Here is a 26,700-nt window from a genome sequence, read left to right on the forward strand (position 1 = left end):
TTCCGTCATCTGTGGTATTCAAACCCGAATTCTCTTGAGAAATTTTTCGGTTATAAAAAATGTATTTATAAATGTATCCAACTTCCCTGCTCATATGATTTATTACAAAATTAAAACTAAATAACGTTTGCAGATGATTTTTTGTTCAAAAAATTAAATTTTCCACCAGCATCGATAACCGACACTCAGTAGTTACCCACCTTACCGACGTTCTCCAGAGTGCATCCGCAAAAGCTCGGAACCGCGCATATGTAATTTCCACGCGCGTGCAAGCGACGGTTGGAAAAGTGTCTCCTATTATACGAAAACCGAATCGTCGTGGGAGGACTACACACGCAGTTATGATGCAAAGCATCAACGGTAAGAGCGAGGAAAGAACGGACGCTATTAGCCCCCGGCCGTTATACCCGCGCGTATAACTCGCAATTATACGTCATGCGAAGTAGCACGGCCGCATTCGCATGCAGGAGTGCACGCGTATACAGCACCTCGCGATATGCACTTGCCACCTCGACCCTGTCCAAAGTGGGTCAGCTCTCCGTCTCTATCTTTCCTCTCTAAGCTCTGAGGGCGAAACGCGCGCATACATGTTTGTGTATACGCGGAAAGGATTTATCTGTTCTCGCGCGAAGAAATACACATACACTGCTCCGGCGAGAAAAGTACAATTAGGGGCGATATTGCGGTGGGAAAGGAATAAGTGAGCTATAGCGATGTTTTTAAATGCTATTGCAACTATACTGGAGTACAACGATGGACGATATAGCTGTTATTCGGGGTGGAATATTTTAGAAGATTCTAATTGAGAAGATCGTTTGCGCGTAGTGGAAAGAATTAATTATGATATACTCGTTAATAGAAATTCTAACTATCCGATGAAGTGGGATCATAGTCGGGTTTAATGTTAAACTCTAGTGGCTATTCGGACTGATTAATGTGTGCCGTGCTATATTTTTTGAGATTAATATTATTTGTCGTGATATTCCTATTTCGAAGACCGTTTTAGGTTATAGTACAAAAAACCGTTCGGAAAATCCTTCTGTCCGTTTTAAAATTATTTTGAGATCTTTTATTATTTAATAAATTTAAACTGCGCACTAAGATTTCGTGCGGAGTGTTGTGCAGTACGCGAATCGAAAATCCCTTAGCAGACGCTCTGAGAACTGACAATGCCTACAAAATATAATCAACGACTATTCAATTAGGTCAATTGCAGTAGTGAATACAAGCCGACCTAAAGCACAATGCGACTGGCTTTCGCGAAGTAACTCGAGCGAACTCATGAGCAAATACAATCACTGCTGATGATGCGGCTTAAATCCTGATAATATTGAATGGCCAGCGATGTACAGTTCGCGGTGCTACTGTTGCAGCCAGAGCAGAGGAATATTATCTATACCTCGCGCAAATTCTGCACTGAACCCACGGCGTAACAAAGGCTATATGCGATCTCTTGCATCAGTCTATTCTTGCGCAATAAGTAATATATTGTATTCAGAAAAGTCGTATAGGTTCAACTGAATATTTTCATTTTTCGCTTTTTACGTTTCGATTTTTCATATTCAACTCCTTCTTATATTTCTTTTTCGAGTAATTGCATTATATTTTAAGAAACATACTGCAATATTCGAATAAAACAGAATTAATATTTTATTTCTTTGTAGATATAAACGACATGAGAAAAGTTTTGTTGTGCGACAACGCAAAGTTGGAAAAGGTGCCTTTCAATATTCGAGGCAAACGAACGAAAGAAAATATGGAAGTACGTATATATTTAATGCAAGTGTATGTATACGTTGCCATGTATTATTTTCTGAGAATACTTATTGATATTTATTTTGTTTAGATGACAGAAAATGACTCCGTAGTTGAACATAGTCTTGATATTCTTGAATCTGATACCACTGATATCAAAGTTGAAGGATTAACAATTCAAGTAAAGTAGTGCAAAAATTTAATAAATCTTTACTTAAAATTAATCGTACATGTATGATATTGTTAGAATTTGCACGATTTGAATAACGAGTGAGTTGACGACTATTATTTATAGGTAAGGAAGTATTTTTGCTTTAAATTGAGCGATTCTCTGCTAAAAAAGTTCAAGAATAGTAAAGAAATAACACATCGAAATTTAGCTAAACAAAATATCCAACATATTGCTCGGAATACGGAGTTCGATATATTCCAAGAGAGTAAAACGTTTTTTGAGTATAAATTTTCAGTGATAAAAAAGGTATAGAAGGATCAAAATAAAACAGATAGGTTTACAGAAATGTAATATAAATATTTTTAACTACAAATATTTATCATATTGATTTCAGACATTTGAATTCGAGCGTTATGCTATTGATGAAAATATATCTCGAATTTTGAAGTTGAACCATGCTAATTTTCTAGAAGAAATTAATCAATGGGGACCTTATTTTAAAGTTACAATCAATCGATGTAATATAATAGCTGAATCTCATCTTAACAAAATTATACCTATCACAATTACAGCAAGGAATCAGGTCATAAACAATATCAAAAGCTATGGAACCAACATTCAGTCAAGTAAACTTATCAAGGGTATGGGAAACGAAGCTTCAAGCCTAACAGTCAATACAAAAAGTGTTGATGGTGGTTTAAAAGATAATAGTAACGATCGACGATCGCAATGTCTAAGAATTATAGATGATATTCTCTTAAGTACACCATTAGCTAAACAAAGTACTGCTCTTCCTTTAACTCAGGAAAAAAAAGATATCAACAATATCAGACATTCAGATTCTATAAATACTGAAGCTGCAGACCAAATCGAAAATTCAAAACACGTTGAAAACAAACACGGGTTTAATTATAATTCACAAGAGGAAAAATATTCTATTACTACTTATCAAAAAGTCAAAGCTCTATGTGTACCACTTTTTCAAAAACAAAAGAAAACTTTTACTTATAGTCCGCATAAGAAACGTCCAAGGTTACAGAATGATCTTCAACTAGAACTGTCAGATCCTCATATTTGGACGAAACAATCCTTGAATATTTTAAAACTGATACTTAAAAATTTCTATAAAACTTCTTACATACCAAACAAGGATAGTTATAAAATGATATGTAGAAACATTTACACAGATATTTTAGACAAAAAAATATATGGTAACCATTATTCCTATATAAATATCTCACGTACACTCAAATTAGCAATATTTTTTCAATCAAGATTATATTTGTTCCAGAACAAGAGGATATTAAGCTGTATGCCGAAGATGAAATCAAAGAAATATTTACAAGAATAATCCAAGAATAATAAAAATAATAATTTAGTTTTTACTTAGAAATCACACATTCATTCCTTTAAAAAATAGTTCTATAGATTAAATAAAATGTCGAGTTAAAAACCAAACGATGTAAGTAAATCTTATCATTCGAATTTACTTCTCAAACGTCTCAATAAGCTCCTCTTCGACCCCGTCGATTCCTGTACACCTACCATATTTACCGAATGATTCATGAGCTGCCAGCAGCTACTTGCTTATTGTTAGGTGTGCAACTGTTTGTCGTCTTACACTGGCGAGAAAAGCTTTGTTCGCCATGTGTAGTGCAGTAGCAGCTCTATACTAGCCCTTTTGTTGGGAAGATGATGCTTTCTCGCGCGAGAGCTGAACTTGCCCTCGAGCTTTCGCCCTCCTCTTCTCAGGTCGACTGCGCGGGCTTTACTTACCTGAGACTCGTATTCTCTGGGTCTTATTACCGGGATCGGATTTCACCTGCTTCTCCTTCAATATCAAGGCTTTATGTATTCACAAGTTAAAAGTCATTGCAAGTTTATTTATAAGTCGGTCATTTTGAGGATTTTCTAGATTTTTAATAACTGTTTGCATCTAATCAAATTCTTTTTTTCGATATATGGTATCATACTTTATCCTTTTTTATAAGAAGTTTTTCCGAAAGAATGATTTTTACGATACTTATAAAGTCATAATTGTGTTCCAAAAACGTATGTCAGTGGAGTAGCTGTACCTTTTCCTCCGCGTATACCTATGAAATAGTATATTATGCAACTAGGGGGGGGGGGCGATTTCTAACGAGGGTGAGATTTGAGCACGAGTTGGAGTCGAGGGCGCTTTCGGTACTTTAGAGGCATGGAAACGGGTCTTTTTCATGCACGTGTTAAGAAAATAATATTGATTCTTGAAATTTTATTCATTTTAAATGGCTATCGATATAAGTTCGATTTTGCAAGACCACAATTTTCATTATTAATAATTAAATGTATGTTATATTCTACAATCATCATTCCATTCCATTCTACAAGGTCAAAATTGAATAATTTAATAATTCAAAAAACTTCAGATTTATAAATAAGCAAAATTTAATTCTTTAGTTTCTTTTCACATATCTTTGTGAACAATTTTAAGTATCACATTTGATTTGGTGGAGTATAGGCGTTTGAATATCACAGCTTATTATATTAACGAATCGAGCACACTGATATCTATAGACGTAACAATTTGTACTTAATAGATCAATTAGTGCAGAATACCGTTATTTCAAACAGATATAATTAATATTTAAAATGTACGTTATAAAAGTAGGAAAATAATTTGCTGATCATAACAAGCTGAAAACGAAGAGCTTAAAATAACTTGCAGTGTTTTGTAACAGTGTAAACTTTTCCACGCAAATTTTTGAACAGATCAAGCAACATTTAAGGCCCTATCAATTAATGTTTTTTAATGTCGATCTAATTACAAAGTTGAAAATTGTCCATCCATCCATCCTTTTACTGTTATCTGAGGAACCAACACAGCGTCTGCTAATTGATATTGATGACATATGTGCGAAGGACAAAAATTGTTCCTTGAATTTGCTAGTCTTTCAAGATCCAAGACACTCGGCAGTTAACATTATTTTTGACTCCGGGGATTTCAACAGTTCCCGCTGACAATTGGTGCATTTTAACCAATTGACAAATCTCATGCATGCTCACTGTCTGATTATAACGTTCTTTCAAAGCACCATTCCTACCGAAAACATCATAGTCATCAACCTATGAGGATTTGGACACGTCTGGCCTACACATTATATATTTATCTGTGCTCCGAATTACGTACGCATCTTTACAGAATTCATAGATGTATCGCTAAGAAAGTTAAAGCCAAAGATACAGTTTCTACGACTGCATATTGCAGCACATACTTGATCGAAGCCAAAAAAGATTCAGCATTACAAGCGGCTTCGAGGCGGACGATTACTTGATGAAATGGAATAAAGAAGCAGGCAACACCCCTATTATGAAAATCGCCAAGTCATTGCTGGTCTGCGATGCCCTGACGTTTTATCGTGAAACGTCTTGGTCTTTTGCCGAACAATTCGCCAAGATTCGAAGGGTTATTCAAGAGAACGGCGCCTGGATGACGCTACGTAACAAATTCCTTAAATCAAGGAAAAAATTTGTTGACTTTGAGAATAAAAGTGGTCAAAGTAAGGAAAAACTCAAGAATAATTTTTCAGTCAAAATACTAGCTGTCATTTGAATAGTGGACTTTTTATTGCTACCATTGCTTGGAAACACCTGCGAACATATTATGAAATAAGAATAGAAAAAATTGTGTACAACAGAAAAACTGAACTTCATCTTGTGTGGGTTTCTCAACCGAATGAGTGCAAAAAGTTGCCCCGATTCGTCAGGGCACGCATTCTCTTTCTTGTCGAAGAACTTATATTGCTAAACTTTTGTGAGCGTACGCTTTATGTATACCATCCCTTGCAATGTACACAAAAAATGTATGATGGAATTCCCAAAGTTTTCTTAAAATGAACACAAGTATTAAAATTAAAAAATAAAACACTGGTGGTCAAAATCGTTCTTTCCTTCTTTCTCATATATGTCTTTTATTCTATTTAGTTCATTTTTATGCAACTTTGTCGATCGTAGATAATTTCTCCAAATGTCAGGCTTTGAGCAGAGGAAATATGGAAAGAATTAACATCTGCAACTAATTTTCTGCTTAAATAGATACATAGTTTTTCTTATTAATGTGCAGGTGCTGTCATACATACATGCATATAGCATGCTGAATGCTTACAATTATCTTTCTTAATTTTGGATTAAATGTTCGTTTTTTTATAAGAGTTAAAAATAAAATTTACTCACTTTTACTTAACGGATCATAATATATACCGCGAAATTCTGATGCCTAGATTTAATTTATTTATAATAAATTCCAAAGACAAAATATCATCTGTCATGGAATATCATTTAGTATGGCACTGCGTGTATATGATATTAGAAATGGGACCAAAAAGATGATCTATAGCTATGCAAGCTCGTTCCTGGTGATTTATGAGCTAAACTTTACACATCATCGATTTATTGTTGCACGAAGCGCATTTACCAATAACTGCAACGCAGCAACTCCGCATATATTAAATTGAGAGAGGCACATCATTCCATTGGTTGTATTGAAACGCGTAGCCGTGTGTCATACAAATTCGTGGTAGCTAACCATATAAACATAGCTTAATTAACTCTGTGAATTAAATTTAATTTAATTAAATAAATGTTTATAATTAAAATAAAACAATGATGCCAAAATAAATATAGTAAAATATATTAAATTTCTCATTACCGACAAATGAAAATTGGTATTTAAAAAATTCAACCAACTACATTTACAAATAGGTATGAATCATGTGAGAAGAAGCCGGACGACATACAATTAGTAGCACAGCAATATAACGTTAATTCACAAAGCATTGTCGATGCACGCGGCTTTACATTCATCAGCAAATCGTACGAATATCGCGAAATTGTTCTCGCACGAGAGCACCAGTTATACTCATCAGTGTGTTTAATCTAGCTGAAATTCCATCGATATAGCGCGCATGAAATTCCGGCAATCGTAGCTGACCACATTTCTCATGATCCCTTATTTGCCTCATCCTCGACGATTGGAATATTCGCACGCATACATTGGAAATATAAATGTAGACAGAACAGCCAAGTACACGCGAGATTTCGATAGATCCACGGGAAATCGGGTAATTTCATGTCTCGTGGTAGACGTGTAGTTCTGTACGCGTTCATGTATAATAGACGTCATGCGGTTATGTCATCCACGAATTCGCGCGAGCTTTATTGATATTTTATATTTGTCGCGGGTAAATAGTAGAATATTGGCGTATACACACACTCTTGAAGCGTTGATAAAGTGCTCGGCTTTGTTTGCGCTTCATTCGTTGGCTATTTGTAATACGGCGCATTTTTCGTTTCGCCGTGCTTGCAAGCTCTTTCGCAGTTGAGCGTGTGTGTGTGTGCGCGCGTACGCGTATCTCGGCGAGCGCACAATTAGCTGGAGAAATTATTCTCGCGGCAATGCGCATTGCGGAATTTATTCAGCGCGTTTATCTCTTTGTGATGTTTATTTTCGAAGCCCCCTTTATCTTTTCTTTTCATTATACCGAACCGCATTTCCGCGCGGGAATTCATCCGTATGAATACGAAGCGGAGGGTGAAAAAAGATTGAACAAAAGCGGACTAGTAAAAAGAAACAAATAAAACGCCTCAAGAACAATCTCGCCTTTTACAGTCGGCACTCCTTTTTTAATCAGTCCCTGGTCTAATCCGTTTCTCTCCGGTATCGGAGCGAGTCCTGATAGACCGTCTTCGTCAAACTTGCGGCTCGCTCGTCGAATGGCGTGGAATAAAAGTGTTAATTTAGTCCGAGCGCAGCAGCTATATACGTATTCGAAAGGGAAGTTTACGGCGGCCATATCGTGAGTGACCTGCATCTCTCCCCGAGCATGTTTCGTTTTTCACGGCATATGCCGTAGGAGAGTGAGAAAAAACTGATGGTCAGGCGAAACCACCTGTTATGGCTGCCCGCGGTGTAATTGGCCGAGCTTCTTTACGAGTGTAAATTGAGTCCGGTCGGACCGTTAAGTTTTAATGAGAGGCAGTATATAACTTTGCATGAGTCAAGTGGATTTCGTGCGATAGCGTTTAAAAAATTTTAAATTCAGTATCGCGCTGAAGTGCAATATGAATATCGAAATTTGCAAATACGATGCTTTTTAACACTCTCCACGTGTGCCAAAATTCAATCCGAACTCATGAATTCGTTATTTATGCTTCTAGGGATGGGATATAGCGTCCTGCACGTGTGTACACTTTATGATTGAGAATCGATACTAAAAAACAAAAGTTTATGATGAAAAATAAAAGCTCACGTTGACGGACACACGTATAATGTTTTTATGCGCATATGGCTAAAAGAAATTTTCAAAATTGCATACGCGAACTAATTTCCTGCAGGAAATACTTCGGCGAGTCAAAGTATTTCGATATACAGCAGTTAAGCGTTTCTAGAACGTATAAACCGAAAGGCACTTTGAAAAAGAAGATCGATGTGCCAATTCCACGGATAGAGCGAGCAAAACAAGCAAGGCATGTAAAATGTACTATGCGACAGAAAATAAATAAAAAAAGTCAACCCGCGCTAACCCAACTCCGCAGCGCTTCTCCTTCCTTTCGCCCCTCTCGATCCGATAATTACAGCGTCACGGTTTGACGAGCTCGCGCAGCGACGAAAATAAAAAGCTCGCGCGATAAAAGCCGAAAAATCGAGTCAACTTGTGTCAATGGGAGCAGGTCAAGCTCTGACACACGGCGGAGCCTGTGGGTTTACTTTCGCCGCAATCCGCGAAAGCCGCGAGCCGCGATCGGATTAACGGTCAGACTGGCCTCATTATACAGCCGCGCGGTGACGGCACGAGCGGAAATCGAAAATACCGGAAGCCCGTCGCTAATTGCCAAGCGATCATCAGAGCTGTATGCATGTATGCAGCACCGCGATTCGTAGCTGACGGGTACGAGTCGTGGAAATAACGCTGTTGCTGCGCACACGCGACGACTGTATAGATATATTTTGCATATACGCGTCTGATCGAAAACTGGTTTTTCTACTGCGGAGCCGTGTGCGCTCTCGCGGACGACCGGCTTGTTACGCCGTTACGGATCCTGTCACTTTGATTTGTTCGTTCGCTTTGTTATGATCGCGGTAGTGCGATTCTGCACTGGTAGGTGACGGCAGCGTCTGATTTTGACATTTTTTTTTTAATGGCGAGCGCATTTGTTTAATGGCGAGGAATTCTTGAATTTTGATATTGAACGAATTTCATAATAAAATTTTATAATTATTATATTTTATAGGTGCTATTTTGATGACTTAATCAAATTATGTTATACGCAGTTTCAAATTTCTTTGTAATTAGCTTTGAACAACACAATGAAGTTTCTTGTTACGCCTACCTTAATTGCTGGATAACTTTTAGCAAGTACGTTACAGAGATAGTTGAATATTTCCTTTGAAAGTGATATCTCTCAAGTAGCTGCGACGCATACCTACATGTAGGTCGCAAAGGGTTAATTGACCCAACTAGAAGATTTCTTTGACTACAGTAATCAAGTTGCGAAAATAGGACAGCGCTGAATTCGAGGGTTGAAACAAAAGCAAAATGTTCTTGTCTCCTTTATTAAAACAAAGTGCTATAATATAAGAACAATAATAGAGCGCGATTTAAAATTCCAATTTTTTATCACTCGACCAAGTCTTTTCTTTTCCAAGACAGCTTTCTTATCATCTTCCTGTATCTTCTAGAACGCCGCTGGGTCAGCAAACAAAGTAAGCATATAAAAACACACGGAAACCCATCTCCGTTAACTCACCAAAGGCGTTCCTGCATAAACAGTCCGTGACACTCGGCAAACACTAGAGCGCGACAGTCGTCTCGCATCATCTTAAATCAGGAGTGTATGAGAACGGGGTCAGGCAATAAACTTGACCTTCGCTACCGCACTGAGCTTGGTGCAGAATGCGAAGGCCAGAGTACGCACACACGCGTGGTTGGTCGGAATCGATGGTGACTCCAGACATTCCGGCACCGAGGAGAGCGACGCGTCGTTGTTTAACCCGGCGTCGCGGACTCGCTCGAGCGATTCTCGATAAAGCGAGACCAATAGCCGCGTCCCTCTCCCGATTGCTTTTGCTCTCTGGCCTCGTTTTTCTCCCCCCTGGACTTTACGGACCAACCGAGCGCAATTTAAATTACGCCGAGGTGATTCGAGCTTCTGCCGCTGCTACTCTTGCCCGCCGCGGAGTTTTATGTGTTTTTCTCGTGTACAGAACGCGCCGATGAATTCTTGAAAAATAGAGAGAGAGAGAGAGAGAGAGAGAGAGAGAGACAGAGAGAGAGAGAGACAGAGAGACAGCGAGACAGAGAGAGAGAGAGAGAGAGAGAGAGAGAGAGAGAGAGACAGAGAGACAGAGAGAGAGAGAGAGAGAGAGCTTTAATACGCGGAGAGAAGCACTCCTTGAACGATTGAATTTTCGGAACGGGTGCACGTACTCTCTCGCTCGGCTTGGGGATTGAATATAGCCGGTCCGATCTATGTATAGACTCTCTGGGGCTGCAGTCGGATGAAGATTGGCTTCTTCTTCCACGTTGCTCGTTCGTTCGTAGGGGATGATTGCCTCGATAGCGCGAGGAGACGGCTCGTATTAGTCACTGCACTGTACTACGCGGTGGGGAGTTTTTACGTTGAAGTTGATTACTTTTTACCTCGAGTTTAGTTTAGAAAATTGCTGGTACATTTAGGTACTATTCGATCCGACGATGAGAATAGTATCATTATGAGAATTATAATTTTTCTTGGAAGGATTCGTTTGAAATTTTAATCACGCGATAGATCCCGAGCTTTTTTAATTAAGAGCTTGCAGTAATAAGAAAGGAAGCGCGTGAGGATCTGTGCACCAGTTATCTGCGCTAACGAATTAAAGCTATGCCTCGAGTAGTTTTCTCTCGCGTACATACATAGGTTCTAGCGCGCGTCGACTTTATGTAATATCGCGGACAACGCTGGGCTATTTTTATACGCCCGTGTATTATCAGTACGGTTCACTGGCTCTCGTCACTGTGTCAATATCCTCGGATGCCGTATAAGCTGGGATTAATGTCCGCGCCCCCATTTACACAAGTACGCATAAAGATTTTATCTTCTTTGGATTTATGTTTTCCTCTGTCCTTTTTTTATCATCATCTGCGAATACTCCGAGCTTATATAACGACTGTAATTCAGCTTTGGAAGAAAATGTGATACGCTGTTTGCTGCTGTCATATACAGTGTTGTACTTGAAACAGCAGCGCCGCTGCTTTTATTTGTAAGAACGGATATCGCGAAGTCGTAAGTCGCACTTTGTAAACAAGAGTATAGAAGCTTCGGTAAACACGGCTAAAGTCAACAATATGGTTATATCGCTGGGGGTAGTTCATCGATTCGTCATTTAACGATGGTATGCACTGCGATGTACACGAAAAGAATTTTTCAGTAAAAATTACCAGCAATAATAGCACGGTAATCGTGGGCCGCCGTGTCTTTCCGAAAGTTTTTATCTGACCCAAGATCAAGATTTTATCTTTCTCCCCGTAAATTTTACTGAACCGGAACTGTAAATTTTTTGATGTCGAAAATTTTTACCGTACTGCAAAGGATATTCATGCGCAGCCATGTGCGTCATCTGCTTCCATAACCTCCAAATCTAACCCTGATGTACGCTCGTTGAATCCAACGATTTTCTTGGTTCAAAGTGTGTCATATACAAATAACCCTTTATATATCAATAATACGACGTTAAGAATGCGTCACGAACATGTATACAACAAAATATCATAATATAGAGGCTATGGAGAAAAATAAAAAAGTACCGAAAATTTTACTGTGCCGATGCAGTAAAAGTGCTCTAGATGGCGGGGCATCCCTATGTTACTGTGCTAGCACAGTAATTTTGATCCTTAATTTCTATATAATTTTTATTGTAAAATTCTTTCCGTGTACGTTTAGTAAATTTACGGATCGGCTGCCGTCTTTAAATTTTTGACGCAAATACTTGGCAGTAAGCGATCAATTTATTTCGTTGTTTCGGGTTATAACAGCCACGTTATCTCGATGGTCATTTGCGATAGTTTATGTGCCCTATACAGATAGCAATTGTACGTTTTACTGTACGTCCACGTCAGTGCGGATGTTGCTCCATTTTTTATGCCTATTTTTTCCTGGAAGAAAAAGTCTTCCTCAACCAAGATTCTGCGCGGATAAAAGTTTACACTTCTCCGAGATATAAGTCGCAAAACACCCTCACTAAAAACTTGAAATTTAACCTTAACCTGGTTTCTGCGAGATGAGAGCAATGTAATGAAAAATACATGATTGCTTATAAGTCTATGGAAGCAATCTTTTCCCCTCACATTACCCACGAAAAATTTGTTTTTCCAGAGTTATTAATATATTGTAACTAAATAAGCCCATTATACGTCTAGATACTTAACACTCGTCAACATAATACAAGGCATAAATAAATTTCATTCAACGCATACATGTAAGCGTAATAAGAAAAACTATAGCCATGCCTCACGGGCTTATCTATGGAAGCGAGTCTCTGGAAAAAAAAATTAATGACGTCCCCACTACGCTCTCGAGCATAACGCAGTGGTGCATACATACAGCATACGGAGAGTCACGAGAGGAGCTTCTTTAATCTCGTTTGCGTTAATTAAACACTGCTGCGCTCGCGCCCGAGTGTTACATACCGCGAATCTCAAGAAAGGCTGCGAGAAATTTGCTTGAGTAAAAAGTCTGTCAAGCTTGTTTTTCTTCTTTTATCACCTAAATCCGGAATCGTGTAGCTCCTCTCTTTTATTCACATTCCTCGCTCTCCTCGTCGTCATTGGGTCAAGCTTATTCATATTTCTTTTTATTTTTAGATTAATTCTTCGAGTCCCGCTGGTCTAGTACTTCGATGAGTATTGGAAGATAAGTCGCTTGTCCTTTTTTTACTCAGTATATGAAATTGTAACAAGGAACTTTTTATGTAAGAAACGTCACGTGCGTCGAAAGAAATTTCTCTACAAAACAAACTTACACATTCGAGAACAAAAAGTCTCTGCAGCGTGTACTCCTGAAACCTATACACTGCAGCTGATGGATTTGTCACGTAGCTATACTAAAAACTTTGATTTAGTTTACGAGACTCCCACGTGCTGGTCTTATAGTATGCTACGCTAGACGAAGTTAAACCTGCTTCCTTGCAATTTTCTATAACGTGGTTTACGATTTTATCGTTGCTGTAAAACCTCTGTATAGCACAGAGCACTGATCGCTGCATGCGGTCGAATCAATTTTCGAGCTCGCTTTAAGCTGACCTACAAAAATTCGTACAATAATCTCAAATACGCTAGAATTTTTTAATTCTTCATTGATAGTATATAAAAAATGTTGATAAAACATTTTCTCGGCCTTTTGTAATCGTCCTTTATTCAATTCGAAGAAACGAGTGTAAGTATAAGTGGTAGTGGGTTAGTATTCCGGCCAGAGAAAGCTAATTTTAGAAGTCACAATTACGCGCGAGAGAAAGCCTTTTGTCTAAAAAAATATAAAATAAGAGAACTACTCTCGCGAACGCGGTGCGAAAAGAAAAAATAACATGACCTCTTATCTCTCTCTCCCTTTTTTTATTTCAACCTGGTAGCACGTGACACATTTGTTCAAGAGCATACTTCTCTCCCGCTCCTCTCCCCCGGCTGATGTAAAGTGGCTCGTGTAAAGTCGTTGCATTAACTTCACTCAGATGCGCGTCTCTGCGGATACGCCGAGGATATTCGTTAAGCTCAAGCGAAGGGAGAAGCTGAGCAGTGTAAGTATAGGGCTATAGTCGCTTTAGTTTCCTCGCCCCAGTCGACGGTCAGCATAGTTATAAGTACACATGGAATACTCACGTGCTTGCAGTGTATGTGGGCGCGAGGCGCGTCAGCTTCGTTTGTGGCTTGGTGTCGTCGTTAAGCCGACGTTGATGTTGACGCTGCTGGAAAGTCTTAAGAGCAGTGCACTTCGGTGAGAAAAAGAAAAATTGGCCGAGAGTGCAAGGTCGTCGGAGAAAAAGGAAGGCAAAAGCGATAAGGCAACATGTGCGCTTCTCCCTGTTTCTTATACTCGCTGTACTTTTTGCGTCCCTTCGTTTGTGCGCCGAAGATTATCTGAGATAACAATCCTGGAGAGAAATGAAACTGTGATTCATATGTCAGGGAGGAGTTTTTATGGCTCGATTCCTTAATTGGAAGGAAATAATGACTTGATGAAATGAAATCTTTCTGGAAAAAAAAAACAAAACAAGTTGTCATAAAAGATATGGAGTTGATAGTTTTGAGCAGAAATTTTATTGCCACTTTTTGTACATAAATATCATTGGTGAGTTGGTGATAAAAACTTCATTTTTGGAGTAACTTTTAAAATATTTATTAATGTCTTTCGTTAAATAATTTACATGGTTCCATGATTTGAATCCATGCAAGTTTATATTTAGTCACATCTACGGTGTAATGGAAATGCAGTTCTGGGGTTTCACTCTGTATACTCAACTTAGAGTATAATACAAGGTCGTTCTCTTGTGAGTAAATTAATCTTAACTTTGAATGTATATAGTAGCTGTGCGCGAAGTATGTACCTAATGAAGAGATTTTACTGGTTTGTTATGATTAATTATACATCGATTTTAAAGCAACAACGGCCTTGGAAATTATATTACGTTAATACTGATATGTTAGTCTACGATACATGTCCTTCTTTTATTTACATCATTTCCCTGGTAGCAGCGCTCCCGAGAAAGTACCAGAAAGCTACCGAGATTTTTCAAATCTAGCAGGTTTCCAGAGAAGAATCTAGATGAAAACTCCGATAAATCAGACATGATTTCTGGAAGAAATCTCGGTAGAATTTTTTCTCCACTATGATTTATTCATTTAACCTTACTTTTCACACCAATGATCCTGCTGTGCATTGACATTGTTTGAAAATATTCATAAATTGATGAATATATATACCCTATAAATTCATCTACAATGTTTTTTGTGAAGGGGAAACATGATTTTTAAGGTGCACATTAATAGTGAAAACCTAACCCTACACATGTATGCTCTCATACATTGCAGTATGTACAGCATTGTGTTTATTTAGAAACAGCAGGCTGTTTCTAAATAATTTAACAAGTCTTAATGCAAAAGAACAGACATCAAACTTCAATATCATGGATTTAGCATGATTATGAAAGATTTGGTGGTTGAGAGTAACTGGCTTGTATACTGATAAGATTGAAATACCTGTGCAAACCTCATCATTGGTGACTTTGAGCATCGATGACACTTTTCACACAGTAATTGCACTTGAACAACACAAAGTCAGTCAGTATAGCATGCTTGTACATACTGTCATATATGACAGTATGCATGTGTAGGGTTAGTTTTTCACTCTTAATGGGCACTTTGAAAATCATATTTTCCCTTTAAAATCATTCTAGATGAAGTAGTAGGCTAAATATTCATCATTCCCCTGGCGAGAAAAAGCACGTGATTTATAACGTGATCAATCACGTAAATAGTCACTTGATTTCTCACGTAATTTATCACATGATTTCTCACGTGATTATTTGGCGTGATATCTAACGTGAGAAATCACGTTAAAAATCACGTCAAGTTTTTGTTTTAATTAAAATAAATTATTTTATTTTTACTAGACAATTATGTAAAATAGATTTGTTGATAATCCAAATAAATTGACCGCAAACAAATTAAAAAAAATTGCTCTAACCGAGGATCGAACCCCGGTTCTCAACTTCCCAATCCATTATCTTACTGTCTGAGCTATTTGTGCTGTTGTAAGTATTGAAATTCCATACTGTTTTTACTTAAAATATGTTTGATTTATGACTTTGTACAGTTTACACGTATAATTCAAGATAAAAATTAAAAAGATTTATAATATTTTCAAAGTTAAGATTGATATTTATAATCTAAATTTGATATTAACATTATATTATTTAGCATAGAAGAATTATTCTAATTTATAAGGATGAAAACGCAAAATAAACTTATGTTCAATTGTTAAAGTTGAGGACCGGAGTTCAATCCTCGGTTAGGGCAACGTCTTTTTTGCGTTCAATTTTTTGGATTATCAACAAATCTATTTTTCATAATTGTTTAGTTAAAACAAAATAATTTTATTTTAATTAAAACATTATATTTTATGAGTAATTTCTGAAGTGATTTCTCACGTGAGAAATCACGCCAAATAGTCACGTGAAAAATTATGTGAGAAATCAAGTGACTGATCACGTGATTAATCGTGTGATAAATCACGTGAATTTTCTCGCCAGGGTCAACATTGACTGAAACTGTGAAAACTGTAGTTCTGTCTGCCATGATATTCTGCTGTATAACATAGCAGAAAGCCTCTACAATACGCGTCATGTACTTCTATTATGCCTGTGCCTGGCCTGAACCGTACTCGCAATAAAAATTAAGAGAACTTCTGCTACTCGAGTTTCAGCGTAGAAACTACGCATATTTCTCGACAGATTCTGGGTTTCATTTCTGCCGAATCGCTAGGGAACGGGCCAGAACTTATCGGCCATTTGCTACCAGGGATAAGTCTTGCGTAAACTACGTTCTAACATTAATTTCATTCATGAACGTATAACAAAGCAACGCCTATATTATTTTCCCCCGCCTTATCACACCGCAATAATTTCTACGAACAAATTCGTCCAAGAAACATCCGACCTTGTTTTTTACACGATTCCCTCGACACCAGCAGTGCAAGCGAATGACAAATGGAAAATAATCATGCGGCCAAACTGTCGTCGTGTAAGTTCAGCAGGCGCGGTATAGGTCGTTCGGTCGCGCATTCTGCACTTCACGCTGAAAGCGATTTTTCTCAAAGGATGCCGTCGCGACGTTTCCTTTCAGAATTGAAGTGCCTAGCGTTTGTTTGTCAGCCACTTGAGCCCGACCATCTGTCCGTGTGCCGGCACTGTTTATCCAGCAGCAGCAGCAGCAGCAGAGAAGGGAGCAAGAGAGAGATCTGGAAAAAGAGAAACCTTTGACTTTGGCAAAGGGAAAACAGCGTCGAGAGAACACGTCGACTTGGGTAAATAATTGCTCGTGATGCATGTCACTGTCACGCATTTTCCATTATTGAGGACGGATCTGAGGAGAGGCTGATGCGAGACGCAAGAAATAGGCGCTTGTAAATATTGGCTTGTGGGCTTTGGAATTGGAAATTAGTGTGGAAGATTTATCATTTCGATTTTATACTAATTTTGAATCCGTAACGATATTGCTTACAAAAGCTTTTTACATAATACTAGAGATTTTATTTACGATCTGTTCCCAGCTGTTCAAAACGATTTCACTATCAAGATTGAAAATTCCCGCAGTCGATACATTATCGTCTTGAAAATTTCCCGGCGATCCCCTATCTCTAGTCTAAAATCGAGCAAAATCAGCAGCGAGCAATCTCTCAAACACGCTCTCTTTCACTCGCAGGTGTGTGTATCGCATCTCTCGCGCTATACACGTCGCGCCTCTTTGAAATTGATGAAGCGAGCTGTTACGTCCGAGTCTTATAAATCTCTCCCCCATCCATTATACACATCTATATAAGATATCCGAGAAAACGTTAATGACTGGTTATGTAAGGATTAAAAGCGCGCACGACGACGACAGGCGCGAATGCGCTTACTTATAAGCATCAGCATCTCGAGGATCGATTACGCGCCTTATCGCGCCTTATACGAGCCCGTTAATCGCTCTGATTACGCGCGGCTGTGTGTGTAACTTACGTGCACACGCACTCTCCCGAGAGAGGGAGAGCCTCGTCGCCGCGGCAATTATTGCCGCTCTTATTGCACATTATCCCCGGGGATAATAACAAGTTCCCGATGCCATACATACGCTCTATCGCAGCCTTGCGCGCGCACCGTTAGAACGACCGCAATCAACTTTATGAGGCCTCTCGCGTACATTCGCGCGCGCGCGCGTGTAGGCTTCGCTCTATGATTAAACGCAGCGCGCGAAAGGAGGGTCGTGATCGTACGAGCGAGCCCGAAGCGGTGAATATTGTCACTGCCAGCAATAAAAGCTGCCAGAATTACCGCTCTCCCTGAAATTATTAGCCGCGCAAGTGCAGCAGAACGATCGAGGCGCCTGCCTTGCGCGCGAAGGAAGTTGCTCGTGGAGAATCCATTTTCGGAGCGTTTGGCTTTTATTGAACGCGTGCGCGACGTGCGGAGGGAGAGTCGATGCGACGTATTTTGGTTGAAAATTTTCCCAAGCCACGTGGTAATTTCTGTGATGTTTTTTTCTGTAAGCCTTGTCTTCACGTCGTATAACATATAGTGACGTATCACAGTTGGTTCAAAGCTATCGTCTGTATCAACTGTATCGAAAATGTGAGAATGTAATTCTGATAGTTATGCGCATGTAAGTGCGTGTACGTAAATATATCTCTATGATGATGAACGCCATACTTGGCGTTGGGGCGCGGCATGTATGAAACCAAAGCGTCGACGGAAGCTTCTGGCTAGAAGCGAATGTAACAAGGGATATGATTGGTCCGAGAGGAAGCATAACTAGGATGAGACTCAGGCCCACGCTGTAGTCTAAGCTAAATTTAGCAGAGAAAGAGAGGGAGAGGGGGAGAGCCAAGAGACGGATGCGACCCCCGCAATAAGCAAGTCAGTTTACTGAGAGTGCTGGTAGCATGAAGACGCAGTCTGTCCCAGTGCGTGCGCTGGGGCGCTACCTCCCCGACAGGGGACAGTAAGGAGAGGAATCCCTGCACTGAAAGTGAAGCCACGCGCAGACGACCAAGCGACGCTGGCTTCTCGCATCGGAGCTGAGGAAGATCGCAACGATGCCGGATCAACTGAAGTTTGAAACTAACAAGGAGACGCTAAACCAGCAGAGGCCGGAGACAGCGTCAGCTAAGGTAAAATACTCAAATAACGTTAAAAATCGTAGATTATGCATCTAGGGAGTCAAAGAGAAGCCCAAGCCGTATAACACGTGTAAATCGCCACGTGCTTTGGGGCGGCTCTCGCTTCTCCCATGGCGCATATGCTATTTTTCTCTACGCCAGCTCGCTACACTGAAAAAAAACAGCCATTTTAACTGAACTCGCACCAGTAATCCGTCATTGTACGAAGACTCGCCAAAACTACCGTAGAGTTCAGCAGTTTTTAAGAATCAGTTCAGTCGTTTTTGCTGGTGTCCCGCGTGTTACAAACAGAGAGGAGACAGAGTCGAAAGCGAAAAAGTAGACGACGGGACTCGAACTCGCGGACCCGAGAGCCAGAGGCCTGTGCTCTAACCACTGAGCTAACGTCTACGATGCATTCGGACGCTATGCATCGTAGTACGGCTCGGCGGACTCTTATCGCTGACTCGTCTTCGCTGCTCGCGTTGCAGACGTGTGCGTCTGTGACACGCGTAAGCGACCAATTTTACGAGTCGTGACTCGCCAAAACTACCAGTGGCACAGTTGTTCTTACTGAACAGTCGTTACGGTGTCAGAACGGTTAAAACTACCGGACTTTAAAGCAGAAACAACTGTGTTTTTTTCGTGTAGGAGCGGCTAAAGTACACGCTTTACGCGTGCTGTGGAGAAAACTACTCTTGTAAATAGTATATTGTGCAGCTAGGGGGGAAAATTGGCTTTTTCTAGCGAGTCTGAAAAAGCCACTCCCCCCTTGTTGCACACATTACTTTTTACGATAAGTGCACGAATAGGCCACTTATCATGCATATGAAAGGAATGGGAAAATTCGAGGACTTTTCAAAGTAAAATAATAGTATATTAAAAATTTCAAAAATTTTCGAAATTTTAAGTTTTGAAAGTTTTGAAAATACTTATATAGACACACACATCCATCGGATAGGCTGAAGAGTGAGGAAAAAACTACTCTCTTGGGAGGAAAAAGTTTTTTCTCCCAAGGGAGTAGTTTTTTCCCGCTACTAAGAAAAACTCGATTTTCTATTCATTTTAGATACATATAAAGTGGCCTTTTTCGTGCACGTATGATGAAAAATTATTATTCCGACTAATCAGTATTGTTCGTTTAATTGTATAGACGCGTCTCCGACATCGATACCGGCTGCGGAAATTTTTCCAGCTGGAGCAGTAGCAGTAACAGACTCATCACAGATACGGTGACAACATTAACGCTAAGATCAACAGGGCAGGAGAATGTCTCAATCGATTCGCAAGGATAACATCGTCGCGATCGCTTTTATTAATGCATACCTTATAAACTTGCCGCGAGAAAAAAATATTTAACTATTCAAAGCAAAAGGCTAGTCATAGTCGCTACTACAGTAGAGGATTATGTGCCACCATATTCCTACGCTGTTTGATTGTATCAACCGCTGCGTTGGTTGTTGTGCAACTATTCAGCTTGGTCGGGCATCATTGAAACCATGAAATTCTATCACTTTGCGTATCACGATTTCATGAGATCACATTTTCAATGATCGGCAGGGCCCTTCCAAGTGAATCAAGGACAACTACCGCAGTCAGCGAGTTGCCGCCAATCTTCCTGAGAAGCGTCGGAATAGCCTAGCAGTTAAAATTTTGGAATTTCTATGTATACGAATCAAGTGGTCCTCATTTCACTCGCGAGTAAGGTTTACCAAACGCCACCTGTTGATAACAGTTTTGCGCCTCTCATGTAGATCTAGACGGCACTGCCCGAGAGAGAGGGAACTGTAGTTGAGTAGTACGGCTATAGATCCGCTAGGTGGCTACCCGTAACACCAAAGCAAAACTGGTTCTCGAGGAGATATAAACGAGCAGCAAGTTATCATCAATTATTCCAAGAAGCATCGTACTACCACAGCTCTAATTCTTTAACCTTTATATAAATCACCTAAGTGCGAATCTTTATCATTTCACCTTTGTATTTACATAAATATTGGTCTACATAACAAAATAAATAAATAAATAAAAACCATTTTATATTTTTTTCATGTAATTTTGATCACCTTTATCGCCTTGATTTTTTTTTGTTTTCACACTTTAGTTAACGAGTCATGATAGTTTTAAACAAAAGTACATTTCAAGTATATCCTAAAATCTAATGGGTGTAATTATAGACCAAATACTAGCGATGCGCGAGGATCAAAGTTTTACTGTAAATTCTTCTATCTTTCAAGATGCGTTTGCGTGCCGATGCTTTGGTCCAAAAATAAGAACTGCAGTTTCGTATGTCTCATTACACACAGCGAAGAGTCGCCTCGCAATGAATCCGTTGACAATCCTCTCATCGATTTCGAGCATCGATCACTGCCAGTTTACGTTTATTCAAAGGGAGCGAATCCTCGCGCCAAAGTTATACACACCTGGATACGCGAATGAAAGCGTGAGCGTCCTGTTTGCTCGTGGTAGACAAACGCATCTCGTCTGACACTTGTAGAACCACCTCAGAGCTCTGCAACACATCGCAAGGAGCCGAGCTCGTTCACTTTGGGCTCGAATCGTATACATCCGCGTTGAGGAACGGGCGGAGCAGCAGCAGCACCTGGTGTAAGGGACAGAAATGATTTATCGATATTTTATTTTCGGCTCACGCGTGTGCACAGCGACGTCTCTCAACCGGATACGGTCAGCTTCGTGTCAACAGCGCCGACGGTGGCCTTGTTCTCTTCTCTCTCTATCTCTCTTCCTTCCAGAAAAGCTCCCCTCGAAATATCGGTAATTTTATTTTCGAAAATAATAGCTACGTGACGGGGCAGTGCCGACCCTCTACTTATCTGGCGCCTGCGCTCGTTACGCAGTCGTTATAGGCAGAAACGCTTCTAGGAGTATGGAGAGAAAGAGGGCCCACGGTTGTATATACATCGCCTCCCCCTAATCTCGCTCAGAGCTGGAGCCGCTCTGCGATTAGCCGCGATTACGACACTCGCGCCGACGATCGCTTGTCGGTGTATCGTCCGGCTTTGGTACCTTTCGCGCCGTCTTCGTCTGGCCCGCGTCGTCGTTGATAATTTATTGGCTTCGTTAGGAGCTGATCTGTTCAACGTTGACCGATTGCATCTTTCTGTTTACACTGAAGCGTTTTTCTGGATAATGGACCGTCTCAACAATATATTTAAAAGAAGATTATTATTTGAAAGAAAAATATAAATCGAAAACAAACCACCTGCATAAAAAAAAATCTCGCCGTCAAAAACATATCGATCACGTTCCCGCTCGCGCATAAAAATCGCAACAGCATGGCAGTGCAATTTTCGCAAAAAATTTCACGCTGCGCAGGCACTTTGGCCGCCGCTGGTTCATCTCGCTGGGCAGCCAAGCGGCGCTAATTATCGCGGCGGGAGCGGGAGAGAGAGAAAGACGAAAATGAGCGGATCCCGGGCGCACGTGTAATGATAATGTGGAGACGCGCCTCCGCACCTCGGCTGCTATCATTACGCGGCGGCCGATAATCTTCAGCTCCGAGAAAAATTGTGATTTCGTCCCAGCTGCATTTTCGCTTGTCTTTGAATCTTGCTCTTAGCCTTGTACGTGAGAGCGTACGCGATGCAGAGGTATGTAAGAGAGTAGCTCTCGGGGGATTTTGTTTATATCTGCACCTTTAAGGTGAAATTACCGCGCGCTGCAATAAAAGATACACTGTGCGTTGTAAGGTGTACGGTTTTACGCGTTATGTATGTGATATTTACTCGCGCGTGCGGCCTAAAACTTTTGCATTTCAGATTTAAAAATATATTTTTCCTTGAATTTGCGTTACGATATAGGTACACCCGATCACGGTTATCATAAATTCAAAGTTCAAACGAAATTTGACAATTCAATACCAATCTCGAATACTTGGAAAAAAAGAAGTGTAAACGAAGAAGCTCTTATGAAAAACGTCAAGCCGCGACGTTCAAGCCAGCCAAAATATTGATAGCGCGCAACAAAGTCTCTGCTTCTAACAATGAGAAAAAAGGCACGCACGTACCCCTTTCGGCAAACAGTCTCGTTACGTCGCCTCGAAGAATTTGACAAATGGCATCGCAAAGCAGATAATGAGCTCAGTCGATCGAAAGGGAAGTCCAAGTGCGAAGATTCCGCGCGTGTGTGTCAACTCGTGCAACATGCCAGGCGCTACTCAGCTGTATATTGTCACGTACACATGCGCGCGGCTCGAGCTAAATTCGCCTTGTTAAGTATATCCATCAGCACCACGAAGTACGTGTAAAAGTAAACGGAGTGGTGAAGTTAGGAACCCTGAGTAGAGTGTAAAATACAGCAGCGCCATGAAGTCCGTGTAAAATTAAATGGCGTGGAGAAGTTAGGAACCCTGAGTAGGTTGTCGTTAACAAGGCGAATTAACCTGGCGTCGCTCAGCTCTCTCGAGCTATGTATATCACACACACTATCCTCGCTGCTGCGGTCGGAACAAATATTGATGGAGCTAAGCAAATGACATACGATATGGACTCCTATCAATCATGAGTGAAATATTGAAAAATTCTGATTTCCGTGGCTTATTCGGCAGATATCGAAGCCTCGAGAACGGCTCTACACGTGCGAGATGTTTGTTTTGTGTATTGTAACGCTTTATCGACGATAGATTATGTTTCGGATTAAAGTATTCGTGGCTCGATCTTCGTGACGACTCTGCAGCGTGACTATATGTCGGACGATCAATAACAATCATTATTCCGAGCAATCGCACTCGGAAAAAACCTAATCCATCATTGGTCACCGGCCGAGTGAAAAAAACCGCGTAAATGTGCAGCCGGCAGCTGAGCGTTTGATGTGCAGCAGCAGTCGCATCGGGCTGCATCTTAATTATAGCCGCTGATAAACTATATACATCTTGTGTATATCCATGGCGAGAGAGATATAAAAAACAGAAGCAGGGGCGGGGGGAGGGGGGGGGTAGACACTCAAGAGTGAAGTGGATAATACAAGCTGATGTAATGTCTTTTTGGCATCCGTAACCGCGCGCGTAAAAGAGAGGATCAGTTTACTCTACTCTCTTTTTCCATTAATTACCGTATGAAAACTCAGCTGTATAGATATCATGGCACTTGAAAACGTGTAATACAGCTTCAGATATACTATAAAATCTAATAATTGCCTAAGTTTGCTCATTTTTTTTACCTATCGCACTATGATGATTATTGTTATCAATCTTATACATACGAAAATATGAATCTAAGATTTAGGAATCAAGGCTATACAAACTACATGATGCACTTAAGTATTTGATTTAAAAAATCCAATATGACGATTATCTCAAAATCTACATATGACAGTTTTTAGTTGGACTTCATTCAATTTCTGTGCATATTATATAGGTTTATCTGATAGAAATAAAATATAAGTTCGTGAACACAAGTTATTGAACAATATTTTAAAATTTTTATTGTATAATTAAGCACTCTCTCCGAATTCAAATTTTATGAAAATCTAACTTTTGGAATTTGTTTTTTTTTTGTAAAAGTAAACTTCAGGTGTATAGGTTGGAAGGTATTTTAATCAAATGCATAAATTGAGTAAGTTTTATAAAATCGTTAAGATTTATGTTTTTTCATGTAGATCACACTTTTGAGAGGTTTGCGATTTATTTACGAACCTTTAAAGCACTATTTACAATCATGAAGAGAACGCGATATGCGTGTGTAACTTTGATTTCTGGATTGTGCCCCATTGCTCGACTTGACGAAGTTATTGACACTCTTACAAAAACATTACAAAACTATACAGTACTATTTAGCTATATTTTATAAATAAATACTTACAAAATGATTATATAATTAAAGCTTAATTAAATATACATACTACTATAATGTATTATTTCGATATGGTTTGCTTACAGTTTCAAATTCACAAATAAAGAATAAGAATGTTGGGTGTATATTCTTTGGGTGTAATCAGTATTATACTGTAAATGAATCAGTACTTTAAAGCATGGAAATTTGTATAATTTGTAAGTATAAAATATTAATACAAAATTTAGACTGTCCAAAAATTAATTGAAAATAGTACTGAATAGTTCAATAAAAAATACGTAATACAAGAATTATGACAGTCGATTTTAAAAATGCGTTGTTTATATCGTTAGCTTCATTACTGACTTAGACCGGATCAGGCGCTGGTGCGAGCAATTGCATGCTAGATGATTTTGCAATCTGTAAAAATATAATTTTAAGTATTAACAAAAGGGTATATCAACTGCATCAAGACGATGATGAGAATTTGTTTACGAATTATTAAAGTGAAAACTTTATTAGAGCTGTGTGCGAGGGTTATTATATAAAATTAATTTTGATGATTATATGTATATTACAGTCTAAATAATAATCAGTTTACCTGATGTTTTGGCTGCTTATACGACTTTCTCGAGTAAATCTTAAGTACTCTGCAATTGCAGGCAACAGATAGAGCAACGGCAAGACCCTGTCGAGATCAAAGTAAAGGTTTGAGAAAGATACGTACTTACGTACTTTACAAAAATGAATATACCTGTAACGAGTGACCTGTGCAAAAAACGGCCCACAGAAAAGGTACTTTCCATACGCGCGATGCTACTCCACAGCCAACCACCAGACCGATGATAAGACTGACTTTCAGGAAAAGCATCAGTTGCAGAGCTCGCCTCCTCTTCATTTTTTCTCGCTGCTTTATCTCCAGTTGCATGCTGCATGTGTATCTGTTTTTTTGTGCGTTGCCCAGACAGAAAAGATAAATTTCTGTAAGTGCGGTTTGCACGAATGCACTTGTAAGAAGGGCTCGAAATGCTACAGCAAAGTTGGATTTACGCGCTGGAATACTCTAGTTTTTGAGCAAGAAAAATACCAAGAATTCCTTTTAACTATGTATACAATACTCGTAAAGTCTACGTACCTTGCCACGATGGCTGCTTTAAGTAGATAATAACCAGCGCTTAAAAGCAACAGTATTACGGGTATGCCGAAAGCGTAGACGGTAGCTTTTGCTCCCAGAAACCTGAAAAAAAAACAATATAATTAATATTTTTTATGAGTTTCAAACCTTCTCGTAATAAATATTTATTTTGAAGAAACAAGTTAAGATAGTAATATTAAGTCGGTTTAAATGTATGTACTTTTTTGAAAAGTCATTACTAGTTTTTATAATCAATTTTCATAATTCCTTTAACAATAAAAATTGTTGCGTCTTAAGTGTATCAGTAGCTTCAAGTTTATAAGATGAAAGTATTATGATGTACGGCATCTTATTATGAAAATCAAACTTAACTTATGAAGTTTTACTATTATGTTTTTTTTTATTAGATGGATGATTTATATGTTAACAGATCAATCATAAACCAAAATATTTTTGTGCAAATTATAGCGATCTATTATTAGAAAAAAGTATATGAAATATGAATTATATGCAAAGCAATAATTTTATAATTAAATGGATGCTCCATTTCATCAATGAAAACAAGAAATCTCAAAACAAACAAAAAATCTCTTTACCAGCAGTTAAAGGGCATGAGGTCGTCGACTTTCCAAATGTCATTGGTCTCATGCATCTGTAGTAGAGTGGCACCGCCAAGGCTGACGAGGGGTGCACCCCAAGCGAACACGCTGTACTTGAGATACGTCGGAGGATCGTCGCGGTTAGGGATTGAGGCAACCGTCGCGTACAGGTGGTGGCACATAGCTGCTAGCCAACAGACCACCGAGACACGCAAGTATTGTAAACTCATTCCCAGTGAAATGCATAATTGTGAATCCTGCAACACAATAGAAGCATGTATTCTCGTTAATTTAAATTAGTAAACATTAACTTTATGTTGAGAATATTATATA

At 39.3% G+C, this 26,700-nt stretch overlaps 2 protein-coding genes and 1 long non-coding RNA gene across 3 annotated transcripts in view; 2 read left to right on the top strand and 1 right to left on the bottom strand.

The window, feature by feature from the left end:
- The first annotated feature begins 139 nt into the window (after positions 1–139).
- On the top strand, positions 140–4,044 carry LOC116415864. The gene is made up of 6 exons (XM_031921395.2): positions 140–360; positions 1,665–1,762; positions 1,847–1,936; positions 2,051–2,233; positions 2,322–3,138; positions 3,219–4,044. The coding sequence occupies exons 1-6, from the start codon at positions 342–344 to the stop codon at positions 3,287–3,289; spliced, it is 1,278 nt and encodes a 425-aa protein (XP_031777255.1). The 5' UTR covers positions 140–341; the 3' UTR covers positions 3,290–4,044.
- Positions 4,045–18,608: 14,564 nt separating this feature from the next.
- LOC116415732 lies at positions 18,609–22,372 on the top strand. Its single transcript, XR_004226314.2, has 2 exons — positions 18,609–18,859; positions 20,001–22,372. It is a non-coding gene; the product is annotated as an uncharacterized LOC116415732 (long non-coding RNA).
- Positions 22,373–24,383: 2,011 nt separating this feature from the next.
- Positions 24,384–26,700, bottom strand: part of LOC100680372 (adhesion G protein-coupled receptor L4) — a 155,891-nt gene continuing 153,574 nt past the window's right edge. The window contains exons 4-8 of the mRNA XM_031920787.2: positions 26,365–26,624; positions 25,769–25,870; positions 25,388–25,574; positions 25,235–25,321; positions 24,384–25,053 (exon numbers count right to left, since the gene is read on the bottom strand). Of these exons, the coding sequence (XP_031776647.1) occupies positions 25,000–25,053; positions 25,235–25,321; positions 25,388–25,574; positions 25,769–25,870; positions 26,365–26,624 (690 nt within the window). The 3' untranslated portion in view covers positions 24,384–24,999. The remainder of the gene's footprint in view (positions 25,054–25,234; positions 25,322–25,387; positions 25,575–25,768; positions 25,871–26,364; positions 26,625–26,700) is intronic.

Source organism: Nasonia vitripennis, chromosome 1, assembly GCF_009193385.2.
Source record: "Nasonia vitripennis strain AsymCx chromosome 1, Nvit_psr_1.1, whole genome shotgun sequence".
In the NCBI taxonomy this organism is placed as follows: domain Eukaryota; kingdom Metazoa; phylum Arthropoda; class Insecta; order Hymenoptera; family Pteromalidae; genus Nasonia; species Nasonia vitripennis.

Bases quoted from the DNA above. Each gene is read 5' to 3' on its own strand.
- LOC116415864 (XM_031921395.2), top strand. The intron at 1,763-1,846 runs GTACGTATATAT...TATTTTGTTTAG, and splicing joins GAACGAAAGAAAATATGGAA to ATGACAGAAAATGACTCCGT. The intron at 2,234-2,321 runs GTATAGAAGGAT...TATTGATTTCAG, and splicing joins AATTTTCAGTGATAAAAAAG to ACATTTGAATTCGAGCGTTA.